Source organism: Periplaneta americana, chromosome 5 (assembly GCF_040183065.1).
Source record: "Periplaneta americana isolate PAMFEO1 chromosome 5, P.americana_PAMFEO1_priV1, whole genome shotgun sequence".
Taxonomy (NCBI): Eukaryota; Metazoa; Arthropoda; class Insecta; order Blattodea; family Blattidae; genus Periplaneta; species Periplaneta americana.
In genome coordinates, this window is record NC_091121.1 from 59,984,210 (window position 1) to 60,001,908 (window position 17,699).

At 35.5% G+C, this 17,699-nt stretch overlaps 1 protein-coding gene across 1 annotated transcript in view; it reads left to right on the top strand.

Annotated features, from left to right (window-relative positions):
* Positions 1-17,699, top strand: part of L (zinc finger protein Lobe) — a 1,127,861-nt gene that overhangs the window by 336,446 nt on the left and 773,716 nt on the right. Inside the window, exon 3 of the mRNA XM_069825789.1 lies at positions 1,067-1,204. Within this exon, the coding sequence (XP_069681890.1) occupies positions 1,067-1,204 (138 nt within the window). The remainder of the gene's footprint in view (positions 1-1,066; positions 1,205-17,699) is intronic.

Here is a 17,699-nt window from a genome sequence, read left to right on the forward strand (position 1 = left end):
CGAAAACGAACTCACGCAGAACAGTGGTAAGGCTATTCACAAGGAAATACTCAGTCAGTCTTGTTATAGGTAAATAAACTATTCAACTTGTTAAAAAGTTACGACAAACAGTATCTTTAACGACAAAAATGCTCATCATTCTTCGACATCCCAACAATCTGCGACTTCACTTCCACATTAATCGAATTTCGACCTTATTGTTATTTTTTTTTCGAGGAATAAAAATTCAACCTTTCTACACTTATTGCAAACTCCACAGCTTATTACTAAAACTGGAGGGAATAAGCTGATTGATCAATGTTACCAATTCCTAATGTTATGATGTAAATGGCAGTGGCGGACCCGGGCCCATTTTCCGGGAATTTCAAGCTCAAGACAATTTTAGAAAATGGCAATTTTTGCTATTAAAAAAAACAATCTGCATTACAATGCCTGCACGAACTGTTAAAAATTTTTTTAAACAAAAGTAAATAATTGCACAAGAAGTCTTTCATATATGTCTAACTCTATCCCAAAATTCACTGATCTAAGTCAACTCGTTCTGGAGTAATTAATTTTCTTTCCTACAAAATACATGTAATTTTTCAATTAGTTTTTACAACAGAAAAATTGTTATATAATCCACAGTTAGAAAGATAGATTGAGTTTCAGCTTTCATAGACATGGTTTCTGTACCATAAACAACAGGGGTTTCACATAAGTATAAGCACAGGAATGAAACATTACTAATGGAGGGGTATCCTTAAACATTTGTTAGGGGCTGTACAACTTCATAGAACTTAAAGTTCTTGTGTAACCAATGATGTGGCGTATTTACTAATGCCCTCCCCGCCTGTTTGCTTATGTTATAAAAACCATTTTAGGGATATAGCTAATTGTTTGTTTACTTAAGAATCACTTCATTCTTGCTGTACTTAAAAGCTGTGCTAATTTCTGTGCTTTAATTCCACGTTAAGAAATTTATGCCCAAAAATATTGCGCCACATGAATACCGGGAAAGTCTTAAATCATACCATGCATTGCAATGTCCAGCGTTTGAGGTTCTTATCACTGCATTATTTTGCAGGCGAGGAGGACGAGGATAAGGCGCCCGTCTCCTCGGCGGATCCGGGACAACAATCAACAGTGCCCCATTATGACGTCACTCTGGAGGGGCTCCAGTTGGCATTGATGGACCGACGCAGCTTCCCAGGTGCGAACCAAAGTAAGAACGACGGCTTTCTATCTCTTTCTCTAATTAATTGTATAAGTATTATGGCATACGTAACCTAAGATTTTTATTTTGGTAGTTGCAAGTAAATGATAAATTGTTCCGTAATATGAGTTTATAATAATTTGAATTGTACAGCAATTTATCAATCCGGTTTGAGTACTTGAAATATGAGTTAATCTTAGAAGTCGTTAAATTAATATACGTCGGCAAATGACAGTAGGATATAGAATGATGGCTTAGTATGCGAGAAATACGGCTTTCGAACTCCAGTGCTGTAAATTCCGGTGACTGTCGTTAGTTATTTTACGCAAATGACGAAGCGATGCCTTGAAATAGTTGATGAAAACATCCTTTCGAAATTCCATTCTCTCTTCTAGTAACTTTCTCAAATTAAACAACTCTGTTGAGGCCATGGAGGCCCTTATTGTAGTATCGGGAGGTTAAGGCTCCCATTTTCTCAGACGCTCGGCATCAGTAGGGATGCCAGTTCTACGTGCTTTTCGAAATTATTCTCTAGGAAATGCCTTTGATATTCATTTTTCTTAGAGGATCAGTGAAGTCTAGGCCAATAATGCGGCCAGAAGTGTTATTCAATAGAAGAAATTAGAAGAAATCCATGATCCCGACTGTAATCGAACCCGCTACCTTTCGGTTAGTAGCATAACTATTTAACCGCGATTTTATCGCGTGCATCCCACTTCTAGACATTGGTCTAATATTAGGATGGTTATTTTAATTTATTATTATTATTATTATTATTATTATTATTATTATTATTATTATTATTATTATTATTATTAATTTAAATTATTGAGTGTAATTAGTTACCATTGTCTCCGGTTTTTCCATTTGGAGTGTGAATAAATAGGCATACCGCAGGCTACATACATACATACAGTCGGCCTCGGTAGCGTAGTTGGTATAACGCTGGCCTTCTATGCTCGAGATTGCGGATTCGATCCCGGCCCAGGTCGATGACATTTAAATGTTTAAATGTGTCAGGCTCATGTCAGTAGATTTACTGGCGTGTAAAAGAACTGCGGGACAAAATTCCGGCACATCGGCGAGGCTAATATAACCTCTGCAGTTGCGAACGTCGTTAAATAAAACATAATTTTTTAGTTTTACATACATACATGCTGTACATACATACATGCTGTACATACATACATACTGTACATACATACATACATGCTGTACATACATGCATACATACATGCATACATACATACATACATGCATACACACATACATACATACATACATACATACATACATACATACATACATACATACATACATAGGCCTACATACATCATACACACACATAAAATAAATAATAAAATTTAGTGGTGATGGTGATACTAATGATATTAATAATAGGTTTATTGTAATAATATTGTTGAAGTACGTATAATTAGTTTTCAGTACACTTTACGTTTTAAGCAATTATTTTACCTATACTGCTTTGACATACGCCTACTTATGTCTAATATTATTGTTCCTTCGGATCTTTTCATGAATATCTCGAACGAATTGCATTTCTACGTACAACCTCTATTGTCGTTTTGTTGTTTCATCAGAGTAAAGTATTCCAATCCATACAGTGGTGTTGTTGCAGTCGTTTTGTATAATTTCCGAAGCGCTTCAGTCTTTGCTTCCTCGTGCAATATTCCTTTCATTCTTTCAAATGTGTGAATGGATTGCAGGTGGAAGGTAGGACAAACCCACGCGTATAAGCCCATTTTACTACCTCGAATTCAATATTGACGTGGGCGAGATAGTGGTTAATTTTCCTTAGAGCTGTACTATTCCTGGACTGAGTTCTTTCTGCGTGCCATAAATCAATGAAAAGAGCCTCATAGCTTTACTTCTTTTCCTAAGGTAGACGTGTGCTTGGTTGGATTTGAACCATAATCCTCAGATCTTATGTCAAGCATGGAACCGATGAAATCACAGGATATAATAATAGGAATTTTTTGTATTCTAGTGGTAGCTTTAGCTACAAATTAACATACTCCTGTTCGATTACCAACAGAAACTTGCAGTTTAATCTTTCAATGAGGATTGGGCCTATGTGCCTTTTATTGTGTTTTCCTATGTTGTTTTTAACTATAGCCTTTAGCCAAGATGACGAATTGACGAAGGATTTCTATTATACCTACTTGATAAAGTTCAGTACCGGTAACGATAAAGATGCGTAAGTACGGTTGGAAGGAGACAGAGAAATTCCCATGTTTTAGTGAACTCGATACCAGATAAATGTTTTGAGCATCGCGTTCCAGTTATCACACACTGACACAAGTCCTTATATTTGATCTTGTGTAATGCTAAGACTTTGTTGAAATTAATTAATTAATTAATTATATTTATTTATTCTGGTGTAGTTAAGGCCATCAGACCTTCTCTTCCACAACACCAGGAATAATGACTATGTAAGAAAACTGACCTTACCTTGGGTCAAATTCAAGCCCTTCTTATCGGTAGTTTGTTGTACTACCAACAGAACTAACTGAGATTATGACTGAATGAATGAATGAATAAATGAATGAATGAATGAATTAATTAATTAATGAAATGCATTTGAATTTAATTTTTCAAAAGGGCGTTAAGTCACCATATTTGACATTTTGATTTTTATCGTAGTTTCGAAAGTACATTGATAAATCCATCGTTTTTGCTTGAAAGGGCGCCAATAACATTGTTCGTTGGCTTATTAGAGGCAAGTTAAAATCACAATTTGTTTTAATTGGTCAATGGTCAATGACATGCATCGTTTTAAAACTATTCAATTGACAGTGATGACTGAGTGCGAACAGCTGAAAAAAGAAGAAATATTATGAAAAGACTTCTTCTTCTGAAGCAAAAATAACAAACAAAGAAATGAGCTAATCAATTTTTCAATGTGTATCCTATTCCACTTTGAGTGTACACATGACAGAGTTAGATACATCAAAGTATCTAGTAGTATCAATGAATTAGTAAGCCACTTGTTCTTCATGGTACTTCTGTCTGAATCTGTTCCTCCATCAACAAGCCAGTCTACCCAACAGGAAGAGTGCAAATAAAACAAAAAAGAAGTACAAGACTTGGAAAAAATGAAGTCGTAGATCCTACATCTCAAGTGAGCATAGGCCTACGGCATTTTATGAAGAACTTTACAGCTGGCCTACAGACAGTAATGCAAGGTACGGTGACTGGAAAGCAGTACATCCCAAGTGAAAAGACTGATTTCTCTTCATCATTCATGCTATTTTCCTATTTTTTAAATTTATAATTATTACACATTGTTTGTTGTGTATGATTAACAGTAAAATAATTCAAGAATAGCAGGAAAATATTTATATCGTATTTGATTTTACTTGTTATAAACTACATTTTTTTAAAGGACGTCAGTTTTCATATTTAAAATCTTAATAAAACCTTAAATATCCGCATAATATGTATAATTACTTTAAAAACCAACAAATTTAATCTAGACTATCAGCCTACATGTCCGGAATTATTTATTTCCAATAAGTTTCTCTTTAACATAGTTTTCTTTTTCAGTTTACCACAAATTTACTTTTCCTGACTTACGCCCTTTAAAAGAAACCGATTCATTTATTTCTACTGCACATAATATATGCATTAATTCATTCATTTATCCAACCACCCACCCATCTACCCATTAATTAGTTCATCTTACACTTCTATTTCCATGGCATCATGAATGACGTCAGACTAAAAATTTCATGTTAGGAGTTACAACTCGAACAGCTCGAACATAGACTTTTCACGCCAAAATCGTCATTTACTGAAATGGGGCTAGTAAAACTATTTTTCGAGCAATTCTTCCTGTGTATTGCAATTTCCTAATTTGCAAACGTTCAAGGAGGTTTACAATTGATGTAGAATGCTGAAAATGAGTATTTCCGTGAAAATCTGGAAGTTAATGTTTTCAGAGTCATAGTATTTTTTCATTAGAATATACTTCTTGTATTAAAAAAGTAATAATTGCAGAAGAGGAGGAAGGGAATAGTAGACTGTTCAGAAGCGAATAGCTTTTTTTTTATTTAACACTTATGCCACATTTACAATCTGTCAACAATAGACAATAAGTAAATATTATAAAAGAATATGACTTGAGTGGATATGTTATCCCATGACAACACTCCAAAAGAAAAATAACAATGTTTGAAATAGCTGTAGTAAAAATGAATGGAAGGTCAAGAGCAAAAGCGAGTAGCTTGGACTTTTTTTATTGTGTATGGTGAATGAAAAGGCTCTCACAACGTTTTGAAAATTGGCTGGTTGTATTCTCTCACAAACGACTTGCGCACTTGAATTGCTGGCAACGAAGTATAAACTTTCCTAATATTTGACTATCAGTATTCCAAGATAAATTTACTAAATTTAAGGCAAAGAATATGACAGTATATCATCCCCTCCTCGTTATACTGTCACTTGATATTTTTATTTTACTGCCAGTTGTTAGAAGTGTAATGCCCGAGTATATTTCACACATGTTTTAATCGGTTATTTAATGACGCTGTATCCGTGGACCAAAAATACTTTACAAACCATGTATTGTGGGTCCATATCACCACGGCATGGCGCGTCCTCAGGTTACGGATCGAGGAGACGGCCTCCAGATATGGAGGGTAGCTGTGAATATATTGAATAAGTAGTCGCGGACAGCCGATGAGGGGTGGTCCTCCAGCTTGGGGGTTGGGCGAAGGGCTAACAACCCTTCACCGTAAAAAACAGCTTGTTACGAATCCTTCAAATAAGCCTCGGAATGGGACTGATTCTCTGGCACGACCACAGCAAAGGAATAAGGTTTTGAGATTTGGTACTTTCACTTTTATCATCCAGTCTGCTGTCGAAAAATCTGAAAGTTAGAATTTATAAAACAGTTATATTACCGGTTGTTCTGTATGGTTGTGAAACTTGGACTCTCACTTTGAGAGAGGAACAGAGACTACGGGTGTTTGAGAATAACAGTCTTAGGAAAATATTTGGGGCTAAGGGGGAAGAAGTTACAGGAGAATGGAGAAAGTTACACAACATAGAACTGCACGCATTGTATTCTTCACCTGACATAATTAGGAACATTAAATCCAGACGTTTGAGATGGGCAGGGCATGTAGCACGTATGGGCGAATCCAAAAATGCATATAGAGTGTTAGTTGGGAGGCCGGAGGGAAAAAGACCTTTGGGGAGGCCGAGACGTAGATGGGAAGATAATATTAAAATGGATTTGAGGAAGGTGGGATATGATGATAGAGAATGGATTAATTTTGCTCAGGATAGGGACCAATGGCGGGCTTATGTGAGGGCGGCAATGAACCTCCGGGTTCCTTAAAAGCCAGTAAGTAAATAAGTAAGTAAGTAACTAAGTAAGTAAGTATCAACTTCTATGTTAGCCTATTTAGCGCCGATGAAATTATTGATAGCGAAATGGTATTTGGAGAGGGACACAGTATTCACCATAGATTACCTGACATTTGCCTTGCGATTGGGGAAAACATCGGAAAAACGCAACCAGTAATCAGTTCAAGTTAGAGTCGAACCCACGCCCGACCGCAACTCCGGATGAGCAAGCAAACGTGTCTGCCGCCTACCATTATTCTACTCACTTCAGCCGTTGATATAGGTCTTCATTGATTTTTAGTTACAGTGGTATCTATTGTCATATTTCATTTTATATTTATTTTTGTTATTTTCCTCTTGTGTCTGATTTATTCTTGGAATCACCCCACGTTTCCGATCATTCTGTCGGTCAATTGGATTTAGCCATTTCTGGTGATCACAGCTTGCCCCATTTTTTGTTCACCTAAAGACGAAGGTTGAATGAACAAATCTTTCACACGCTGTGAGATTCTTACATTCATCTCTTTCAATGCAAACAATCTATAAGCTAGATCCCTTCTGGAAGTAAGAATTACCTGAAATGCATTGAGTACGTCGTAATCAGTAGTGTTTGAGGAGTACGTAAATGTGAAATGCATTCCTCTCATTATTTCCGTGCGCTGGTCATAAAGTGCCTTTAAAATGAATTCCCGCATTGAATTGCCGCTGCCAGCGCACGCTGAGCTGTCTGCCGCTCCAGCCGGCGGCGCGGCGAGGCGCGCGGTAACTCGACACTTTGTGGAATGCGCCTCCCAGCGGAGAGACGGGTTACTTAAGAAAGATGTCGTGTATTCCTATTGCCATTCATTTCTCTCCAATGGTTTCGTCTTATTATTCAGTTTCAGGCGGCATAATACACGGTGGCTCAATATTTCACACTCTCCTGCTACATGGATAAGTCGGTTTGTTAGAAGGAGCGCGGGAGTCAGATTATGTATATTGTGAGTGTAATATTTCATTATGATTATTTTACAGAGTCTTTCCCACCCCCATCTCCAACAGCTTCCGTTCGCGCTGACTCCTCTTCTAGAGTTTTTCATACCCTTAGTGGGATCTTACCCTAAATCCATTTTAGTCTTATTCTACCTCTGTTAACCCTTACATTCACAAAGTATCCTATAGGATACAACAGGTTAATAGGCTATACGCGTATGCTATAATTTTAATAGAACAATAGAAAAAAATTGGTAGGAAAATTAAATTTAACCAAAATTTCACAATACTATAATATTGTACAACATATAAAATATGGACATTGCAATAGTTGTTTTCCTTACAGTCCGATACGGTTTAATAAACTAGTGTGATACATGAAGTTTTGCCAATTTAAGGTTTAATAATTGATGCGATAAGAGATACAGTTTTAAATTATATAATATAATATAATATAATATAATATAATATAATATAATATATAATATAATATAATATAATATAATATAATATAATATAATATAATATAATATAATATAATATAATATAATATAATATAATATTATGTTATGTTATGTTATATTATATATATTATATTATATTATATTATATTATATTATATTATATTATATTATATTATATTATATTATACGATACCCAACTTCTCTTCTCAATTCTGTAAGACCCTAGGACTGCACAAATATTTTCTGAATGAACTGGCCCTCCTCATAATTAGAGAGTCAGTCAAACTTTTACGGAACCACGTATATGGACTCTAATACAGTGTATGGAAAAAATTGACGCACCATTATCATTTTTCTTTTTCCTTCTTAGCTTTCATTGATTATTTACTTGACTTTTTTTTTCTTCTGTAAACAGCCATTGTTTGTGTATTTGTTTGCCTTTTTTCTTACTCTTTTAGCTCTCATCATCTATTTGTTCTTGTATTGTTTTGTATGCTTTGTCTAATGGCAGCCTCTAATTTGAGGATGCTCTGATAAATAAATAAAAAATTATATTATATTATGTTATATTTCATTATATTTCATTTCGTTTGATTTTATGAAATACATTAACTTTCAACGTAGTGGCACAGTCTAGTACAGGCTTGCATAATTGGGCACCAATTGTAGCGTTACGTCACTCATCGGAATACGTCACTCACCCCTTCCTTCCACCGCCGCGTCATTGACTTGGTAGGGGAGGGGATTTGTATTCAGTGTCTATCTTATGTGATTGCGTACGGGCCACAGATACATCATTCAACGCCGGTGGACTGAGGACGGGGAGCCAACGCTTTCCCCATGCCTTCCACCCCTCTGTCGCCAGTTCTGTATCCCTAGTCTAATACTGTATCCCTAGCTTAATTCGTAGGGAATATCCATCCATAGATAGTTGCTAACCACTAGGATCGCTACTATCGCCTCATCACATACAATGTGAAACAGTACCGGCACAGTCTATTGTTCCTAGTACCCTCATCAACTCAAGATTCGTGACTGTGGTAGTGGTTTGAATCTCAGCAAACATTTAAACAAACTAAAGGTTCGAAGCAGGAGATATAACCTATACGCCTCAAGATTGATCGCTGATTGCAGAAAAGAAGTCTATGCATATATAAGAATGAAATTATAAGTAATAAATTATATTGTATTGTATTTATTCCTACGCACTACAATACAAAATTAATATACCGAATAAACATAGCGCAACCCGTCAGATCAAGCGAACTACAGGATTGTTTCCTATCTCTGGAAACGATTTTGAATGACGTTATGTGCGTTAGGGGATTCATACGACAGCTGAACTGTGGCGAGAGGTGACAGACCAGTATTGAATGATCTTATAGCCAGAATGCACGGTGTCTCACAGCAGCAATGCCCAAGGAAATCAAGCCTTTTGGAAGTAGTACATTACGACACTTTCCAATGCCAAATACAGTTACGTAAAAATCATAGGAGCCTATAAAAATGTTGTTTCGTTATTTCCAAGAAAGACATCTTCTCTGTACTTAATAAGACTAGCAAAGCTCGGATGGGATTAATTCCATAGGGGAAAAAGCAAGCAAATCCACCACCCGCTACAAGCCGCACTCCCCAGAGATGACACAAATTAATCCCATGCATGTTGAGATACCTACAATACCGTCTATTGGAGCATGAATGAGTCACTTACAGTTGAACTACGACAACGACAATTTAGTATGATAATCTCATATGGATTCATTCGTATTGTTCTGCCCAAGAGCAGGTGTTTCACTGCAAATCCAGCATTCTCCAGAGTTTCCTATTTTCTGCCTTCCTTTTTGTCTCCTCATATTATGATCCATATATCTTAATGTCGTCTATCATCTGATATGTTCTTCTGCCCCGAACTCTTCTCCCGTTCACCATTCCCTCCAGTGCACCCTTCTCAACCAGTGACCCAGCCAATTCCTTTTCCTCTTTCTGATCGGTTTCAGCATCATTCTTTTTTTTATCCACTCTTTCCAACACAGCTTCGTTTCTTATTATATCTGTACACTTCACACGCTCCATTCTTCTCCATATCCACATTTCAAATGCTTCTAGTAGCTTCTCTTCACTTCGTCGTAATGTTCATGTTTCTGCCCCTATACAATGGCACACTCCACACAAAGCACTTCATTAGTCTCTTCCTTAGCTCTATCTCTAGAGGTCCTCAGAAGACGCTCTTTTTTCTATTAGAAGCTTTCTTTGCCATTTATATCCTCTTCTTGACTTCTTGGAAGCAGCTCACTCATATGGATGTTTCTCCGTTAAATTGATTAAAATGAAATTTGAAAAATTGGCACTTAGCACATTTAGAATGCTAGTTTTTCAATTGTTTAGGAAAGAGAAATGGCCAAAGAATGTGTGACATCATTTACTTAATGATCAGCAGAGTAAGAAACAAACTACTATGGCGAGAAATGGTTCACAGAATTTTATCTGCGGTCCTTTCAGTAAACGTGATATACTATATTTCTCTTATAATTGCACTGTCAACCTACGAGAGAAAATTCTACACAAGAAAACAATGGAAATGGTTTTAACGACCTTAAATATCTATCATCTTCTGCCAGATGTGATCTCGATCCTTATATTTAATGACGAAGATGGTAATTATTTGAAAACTAAAAACAAATCTAACACTGAAAGGAATAAAAGTTATCGATTTGTCACTAAAATTTAACAAGAAATGTCAGTGTTTGGAGAACCTCGTAGTGTACGTACATTACCTCAGAGTCACTTTAAGCTTATCGATCATGACAAGTAATATTACAACCATTTTCGCAGTCAGTAATCATCATTTTGGATAAGTAGAGTAAGTAAGCAAAATTATGAGATTATTTACTTCTAATCATTCGCAAATTGCAACAGAAAGAACAGAGGCAGTCTTCAGAAGAAAGGAGAGCTCTCCTGCCGGTTTATATAGTCACGCAGCGGGAACTTAATGTACACGCAGACATAATATCTCAAGAAGTGAACGTCGCGCCACCCTCTATGTTCACTTTATAAAACAGCATCTCACCCCCACCCCCAAGGCAGCCGCAAAGCGAAATGAAGCCAAGTGCTGTACACTATACGATAATATATATTACAACGGGTTGTAACATTTTGAAAGACAAAGAAATTGTCTCTTGTGGAAATGAGAGAAGGGAAGAATAAGAAGAAGAGAAAAACAGAGAGGGAAAACTCAACAACGACACGGCGGCTGCTTTTTGTTTTATTTCATTTTCCTTGCATTGTTATGAGTCCTTTTATCTTGTATTGTTTTTTATTTCTCCTAGCAACGAAAACTTTGTTCTCCTTGGCAACAATAGCGGGAGGAGTATTGTTGTGGCCTTTGTTTCGTTTTATAATCTCTTTTCATAACTCGCTGTTAGGTTGGAGATATCTAACACTCGCTGACAAGATACTGAACATGCTTCTCTTAAGGAGAACTCATTAACAAACGTTTAATTCTTAAATTTTACAATGGTGCACGAGTTAGGGCATAACCACACATTCTTTTGTGGCACAGAGCGAAACTTTCAAGTTCGCAACCTGTATGCCACGCATAATTCACTGCCTCACTTGTTATAAGTGCAGCTTAATGTATCGTACATGTGTTTAAGGTAGATCAGAAATTTCGGCTATGTATGAGATTAACTTGACGTTGCCTACAATAATATTTTAAAGAAAAATAATATAAGACATACAGTAATATTAGAAAAGCAATAAAAAGTACATAACTGTTAATATCTGTATGTTATTTAGGGAAAACCCGGGCAAAGCAGATAAGCTAAGAATAAACAATGCCACTGGCTGTATTTTGGTGCTCCCGAAATAAAAACTTCGTGACATTGGTTGTGACACATGTTGTCCACATATCTAAAAAACAGCAATTCGTTTCCCATACCTACGGACAGTGATATGATTTGAGAAAGAAAATGTCGTTAATTATTCGCTTTACCCGGGTACCCGGGCAAAGCGAATAATTAACCCGGGCAAAGTGAATATACCTATAATATTTTCACATTTCTATTTAATTTTTATTCACTGATAATAAAATTAAATCAACACATAAACACGATGTTAATGAGTCATATGAGACGATGAGAAATATTATTACATCCCTTTACAGGACATTAGATTAGTACAAAATACAAATTTGAACAAGTCGACGTTTCACTGGCACTGAAGACTTGGACTTCTTCTCCTTTTCCTCCTGCCCATAAGTTACTTCTCTTTCAACGTTTTTAATCGACATAAATGTAAAAGTTTCAGAGCGCCGACATTTTCTTCGTTTACCTCGTATCTTTCGAGCATCCACTTTGGCACTGGTCTAAATCAAAAGAAGTGACTTGAGTTCTCTTCCTGACGATGTTGAGGGTTTGGCGTAACCGGAACTGAAAATCTGAGTGTATTGATGTATTCAATATTTCTTCAATCTCTGAAGATGAAGACATCGCAGAGGTAGTTGATTCTGAGTAAGCATTAACTGTTTCTTCAGCCGCTGAAGAAGCTGGCACCTCAGAATTTGTTAAATCTGAGCCACCTGTAGTTTCGCTGATTTCTGTCTCAAGTGGGCGATCTGTAAGTTCATCTAGAGCAAAATCTTTATCAACAAACACATTATGGTTGTATGGCCAGATAGCAGAACCACTGATTGGAAGATTTTATTTCTTCAAGTGCTTTCTTCATGACTTCTTCAGACCATTTGGCTTGTTCCATCTTCCTCTTGAAAAATTAAACCATCTGAAAACATATTACGAACTTTTTAAGTAAAAATTGAGATCAGTGTTGCTGATTTATAATTTAATTAGTGTGACTTAATGCCCCCACTATGTAAAATGATCTAACACGCTTTATTACAATAGACAAATACATAAAAAATACAGCTAATACTTATATAGTAAAATAAAGGTGGCAGGGCAAAGCGAATAAGTTATCCACTTTGCCCTATTCGCTTTGCCCGCAGAGCCATTTTGCTTTTCATTTAAAATTATATAAACACAAACGTCAATAATCTTCTTCGTAAGTACGGCACTTTAGAAGTAATCGTATCGCCTATATATTATTTTATCACATAATAAAGAGTTTCTGCAGTATTGTATGTTGTACAAATGTTTCTCTTACCTTGAAATATTTTAAGAAAACAGTCAATTTTCTTCAAACCCAAGCTGACTTCTTCTGTCACTAGCTAGAATGACGACAGGTCAGTTCCAGCAGCAAAATCAGGTTGGGATTCTTTCCCAACATAACAGAAAGCGCTACCTGTTGGCGTTTCTAAGAAATAGGCATTATTTTCTTTGCCCGGGTTATTCATTTTGCCCGGGTCTCCCCTAAGTCAGTTTTAAACAATGTGTAGAAGAATACATAGAATACTGAATAGCCATTCTTTTGTAACGAATGCTACAGTCATGACGTCGGAAGATCAAAAAGACTTGGGAAGAATTCTTTTTGCGTCGTTCTTACTTTGAAAATATATAATAGTTATTTATGCAACAAGTGGATAATCTTGATTATGGCACGAGTGAATATTTGTCGCACTCACTATCGTTCGTACGACAATTTTCACGGGTGTCATAATAAGATTATTCACGAGTTGGATACAATACTTTACGGCATCTTAGTGTTATAAATTATTGTAGGAAATAAATTATGAAAGAAATTCGGGATCCATAGCTGACAAATTGTCTTCATATGTTCGTATCGATTAGTTGTGCCTGGCATTGGCATTGAGTGAAGAGAAATGGATGACCGCAGGATTTGTTACAAATGTTCCTTTATTTTGTTAATATAGTTTATCTGAACCACAGGACTGTTTTATGTGATATTACAAAAGTGATACGAAATTGTTAAAGATTGGAAATAAATGATAGATACCTTGTGTCCTACATTTCATTTCTAATTACACGCGCGTAGAAGGTAGTCAGACGTGTTGCATGCACCCCGACCCAAGCGTTCCGGTATTACGTCATAGTGAATACGTCATTGCTATTATCGGCACGCGTGCCATAGTAAGCCGATTACGAACGATATTCGATGTAATAATAACCTGTTTATAATGCTAGGATGACATAAATATCTAAATGTACTGCAAGTTCTTCGTAACTATTTCAATTTGAAACTGCTCGTCTGTGTTATAAAAGTTTCTCTTTGGTGTATTTAGGTATCTTATCTTTGCTCATGATATCTTCTACTGTATACTTCATACAATTCTGTTTAATTATTCTTCAATGATGATCTAAAATTAAATTAAATTATATTTGATATCAAAAGAAAAAAAACTAACTACAGAAAATATAGGCCTACTTATAAACATTAATATCTGTTGTAAACTTTAAGCAATATTTCAGGTTAGGATAGAGAAGTCTTACTATATTAGCACTTCCTCAGTGCAATAAGACGGATTCTACAAGAAATCTAGTAGAGACAAACAAATACACTCATGAAAACCAACAGTTTCATATTCTGTGTTTGCATATGAGGAAATTTTATATGGAATTGTACTGTATTATGTAATATCAGAAAATAGAGATGTTGAATTTGTGGCTGAGAGTTGTTAAAAATCCAGGAGTTGACATGGTATGCTTCTTCAATGTAGAACCATGGACTTCACAACTAGCAATGAGTTACAACGCAGAGGTAGGAAAGATTTGGCGGCAGAAGACGTGGAGAGTCAACTCTTATTAAATATACTTTTCCTAGAGTAGTGGTAGCGATTTTGGTGGTGGTGGTGGTTATATGATTATGGTGATACTTTTAAATTCGATCTGGTACGCCTATCTCTGAGAATATACAAACCTGCTCAAGATAGAAGTAAGAGAAGTTGTCGTCCTTCAAGGCTGTCGACCTATTTCAAACAACTCTGGCTCCCAGGCGAGAATAATGAACGCATACTGCAATTTTATGGCCTAAAATTTCAATATATGAATGTAACTTCGTTTTAATGTTAAGAGTTTACTTCAAATTTTAATTCCATATTGTAACTAATAATATTAATGTATCATTGTAATGTCAAAAAATGAGTCATGTAAATTAAGGGACCTGATGATGTCGGAATAGGAGAAAGTAGTCGGTCGATTAATGTAATAAATACCATTAGAGTGAATGATTGATTATTTAATCCTTCTTAGACAGTTAATGACGGATCATAATAAATTAATCTATTATTTACTGTTAATTATTGTTGGCAGAAACGAAAGGCGGGATGGTGTAGCTTACGTAACGCTTTAAAGGGTTAGGTACAGCTTACAGCAGTAAAAGTTTTGAAATATTCAACATTTTTTCCCTCCATTACTCTATCTTATACAATAATGAAAATTAGTATGTATGAAACACTGTCCTTCTGCTTTATGAAAAAAAATGTACGATTAAAAAAAATATTTAGGCCTACATTTTCTTTTTTTCAAAATTCAATTCACTGTGCAGTGATGAAGCGTTTCACACATAACTAAAAAACTGTTCAACATTCTGTAGTGAAATTTTTGTATGCATTCATGCATGCCATATCTGAAATATGATTCAAGATCACTACTCTACCTTTGATAGATTCATAAAAAATAAATTTATTTTAAAAATGGTCAAATATCAGTATTTTCTTCTAACACAAAATAAAAAAAAATATTATTTATTAAGGAATGTAGTTGAAATTTCATGATATTGTAAAAATGAGTTTCAGCGATAAAATAAAAGAGAGGGAACATGAAAAAGTTAACAAATTACGAGGGAAACGCTTCATCACTGCGCAATAAACTGCCATCACTTTGAATTTTGAAAAAAAAAATGTAAATGATTTTTTAAATCGTAAAAATATTTTTTTTTCAAATAGCATAAGGACAGTGTTTTACACATACCAATTTTCATTATTGTACAAGATACAGTAATGGAGGAAAAAAATGTTGAATATTTCCAAAACTTTTACTGCTGTAAGCTATATCTAACCCCTTAAGACACATAGCTTTAACGTCAAATGGAGACCTCTGTCATTAGTTGAATAGCAATTATAAGGTGACATCAGAAATTTTTTTCCTTGAATTTTTAACTATGTCCTGATTGCACCTATGCAGTGTAAAATATTACCATGGCAACTAAAACTTACGATTAAGCAAAGCCTGCATTGTATAGTCAAAAAACAAGGTAGAGTACAATAAAAATGTAAGGAAAAAGTTTTTGATGTAACTGTACTTCTCTTCTCCTCTGCCGGCAATGTTTACTTCTCCTGTCAGACATTATGGAACGAAATATAGACAATGGATGGATATTCGTCCGCTGTCAATACCATATTCTGTGTTGTCTTAGGTGGAGGCCCGGCTTCTTGCTCATTTCACTTCATCAGTGCTCCGGTAACACTCCGTCTCGGACCAAGTTGTGAAAGCCAAAATAATGATCGACAGGTGGCTGGAAAACACTCGATAAACGCAAAAACATATGACAATGACTCAGTAGTGCAGTTGCTTTGGGCTAGCCAAGCATAAGGAACTGATTACATGAGTGTTTTAGATCGTGACCGAGTGGTTAGTCTCTCTGCTTTCCACCGTAGCGATCCTGGTTCGATTCCTGTCTGAGTCATAAGGGAATTTGTGGTGGACAAAGCAGGCACGAGGGATTTTCTTGGGATTCTCCCGTTTCCTCTTATCATCGTCATTCCATCAGTACTTTAGAGTCACCCTCATTGTGCGAGATCCCGAGCCAGTATTCCAGAATAAATAAAAAATGATTGAAAGTAGTACACATTATACACATTTGTGTTTCATAAAGACTATTATGATTAGAAGTTTATGTCGTAATATGAAAGTGATAGGAACGTCGGAGAAACCATACTTCAACCCTCAGTAATCAGAGTGAGAATGTTCTGAACATTTAATGACATTAGTTTATTACTAATGTTGAGTAATGGCAGTTCTCCGATGAAAGGTATAGCGATGTATCTACATTGAATTTTGTACGTCTTTAATAATGTCTAGTGATTGATCCAAATAAAAAATTTAATTACAGTCTCTGGATATCATTGTTAAATATAAATACGATTAAATAAATGAAACCCGAAATTCCCTAAAGGACAAAGTTGGTGTGAATATCCAGGGATGGTATATATAATTCTCATTTGGTCAGTTAATTCAAGAGGGAATCTACTACCGATTATATTTGGTGTAATATTAGGTATATGAATTGTGGTGTGAAGTGAGTTATACAAATTATCGAAAAAACTTATTTTCAAGTAAATATAGGCCTACTTAAAATGCGCTTTTGCTCGCTACTTTTCGATTCAGATTAGACTAGTCTTGTTCTAGTTTCTTTCATTTTTCTCCAGCTCTTAACTTTCCGTCGTATCATAATAATTGAATAATTTGTTCTGCCATTTTCATGGAATTCACCATTTCATATACCTCACACTGAAAACGTTATTCCCGGCATATCTGCTGTCTGTCTGTCTCTTTTTCCGTGCATTTTTTTGCAGAAATTTCTCATAAACTAAAGGACGAACTTCGTTCATGATCACTACCTAAAAAAACAATAAACATGAATATAATAATTTTTACTGAACACTTAATAATATTAAAACGACGATTGTCTGAAAATCGACTAAAAGAAAGTTTTGTGAATTCTTTCTATGTAGGTCTATAGGATCATGTGATAAATGAAGTGATACAGACAGAATTTTTACAAAA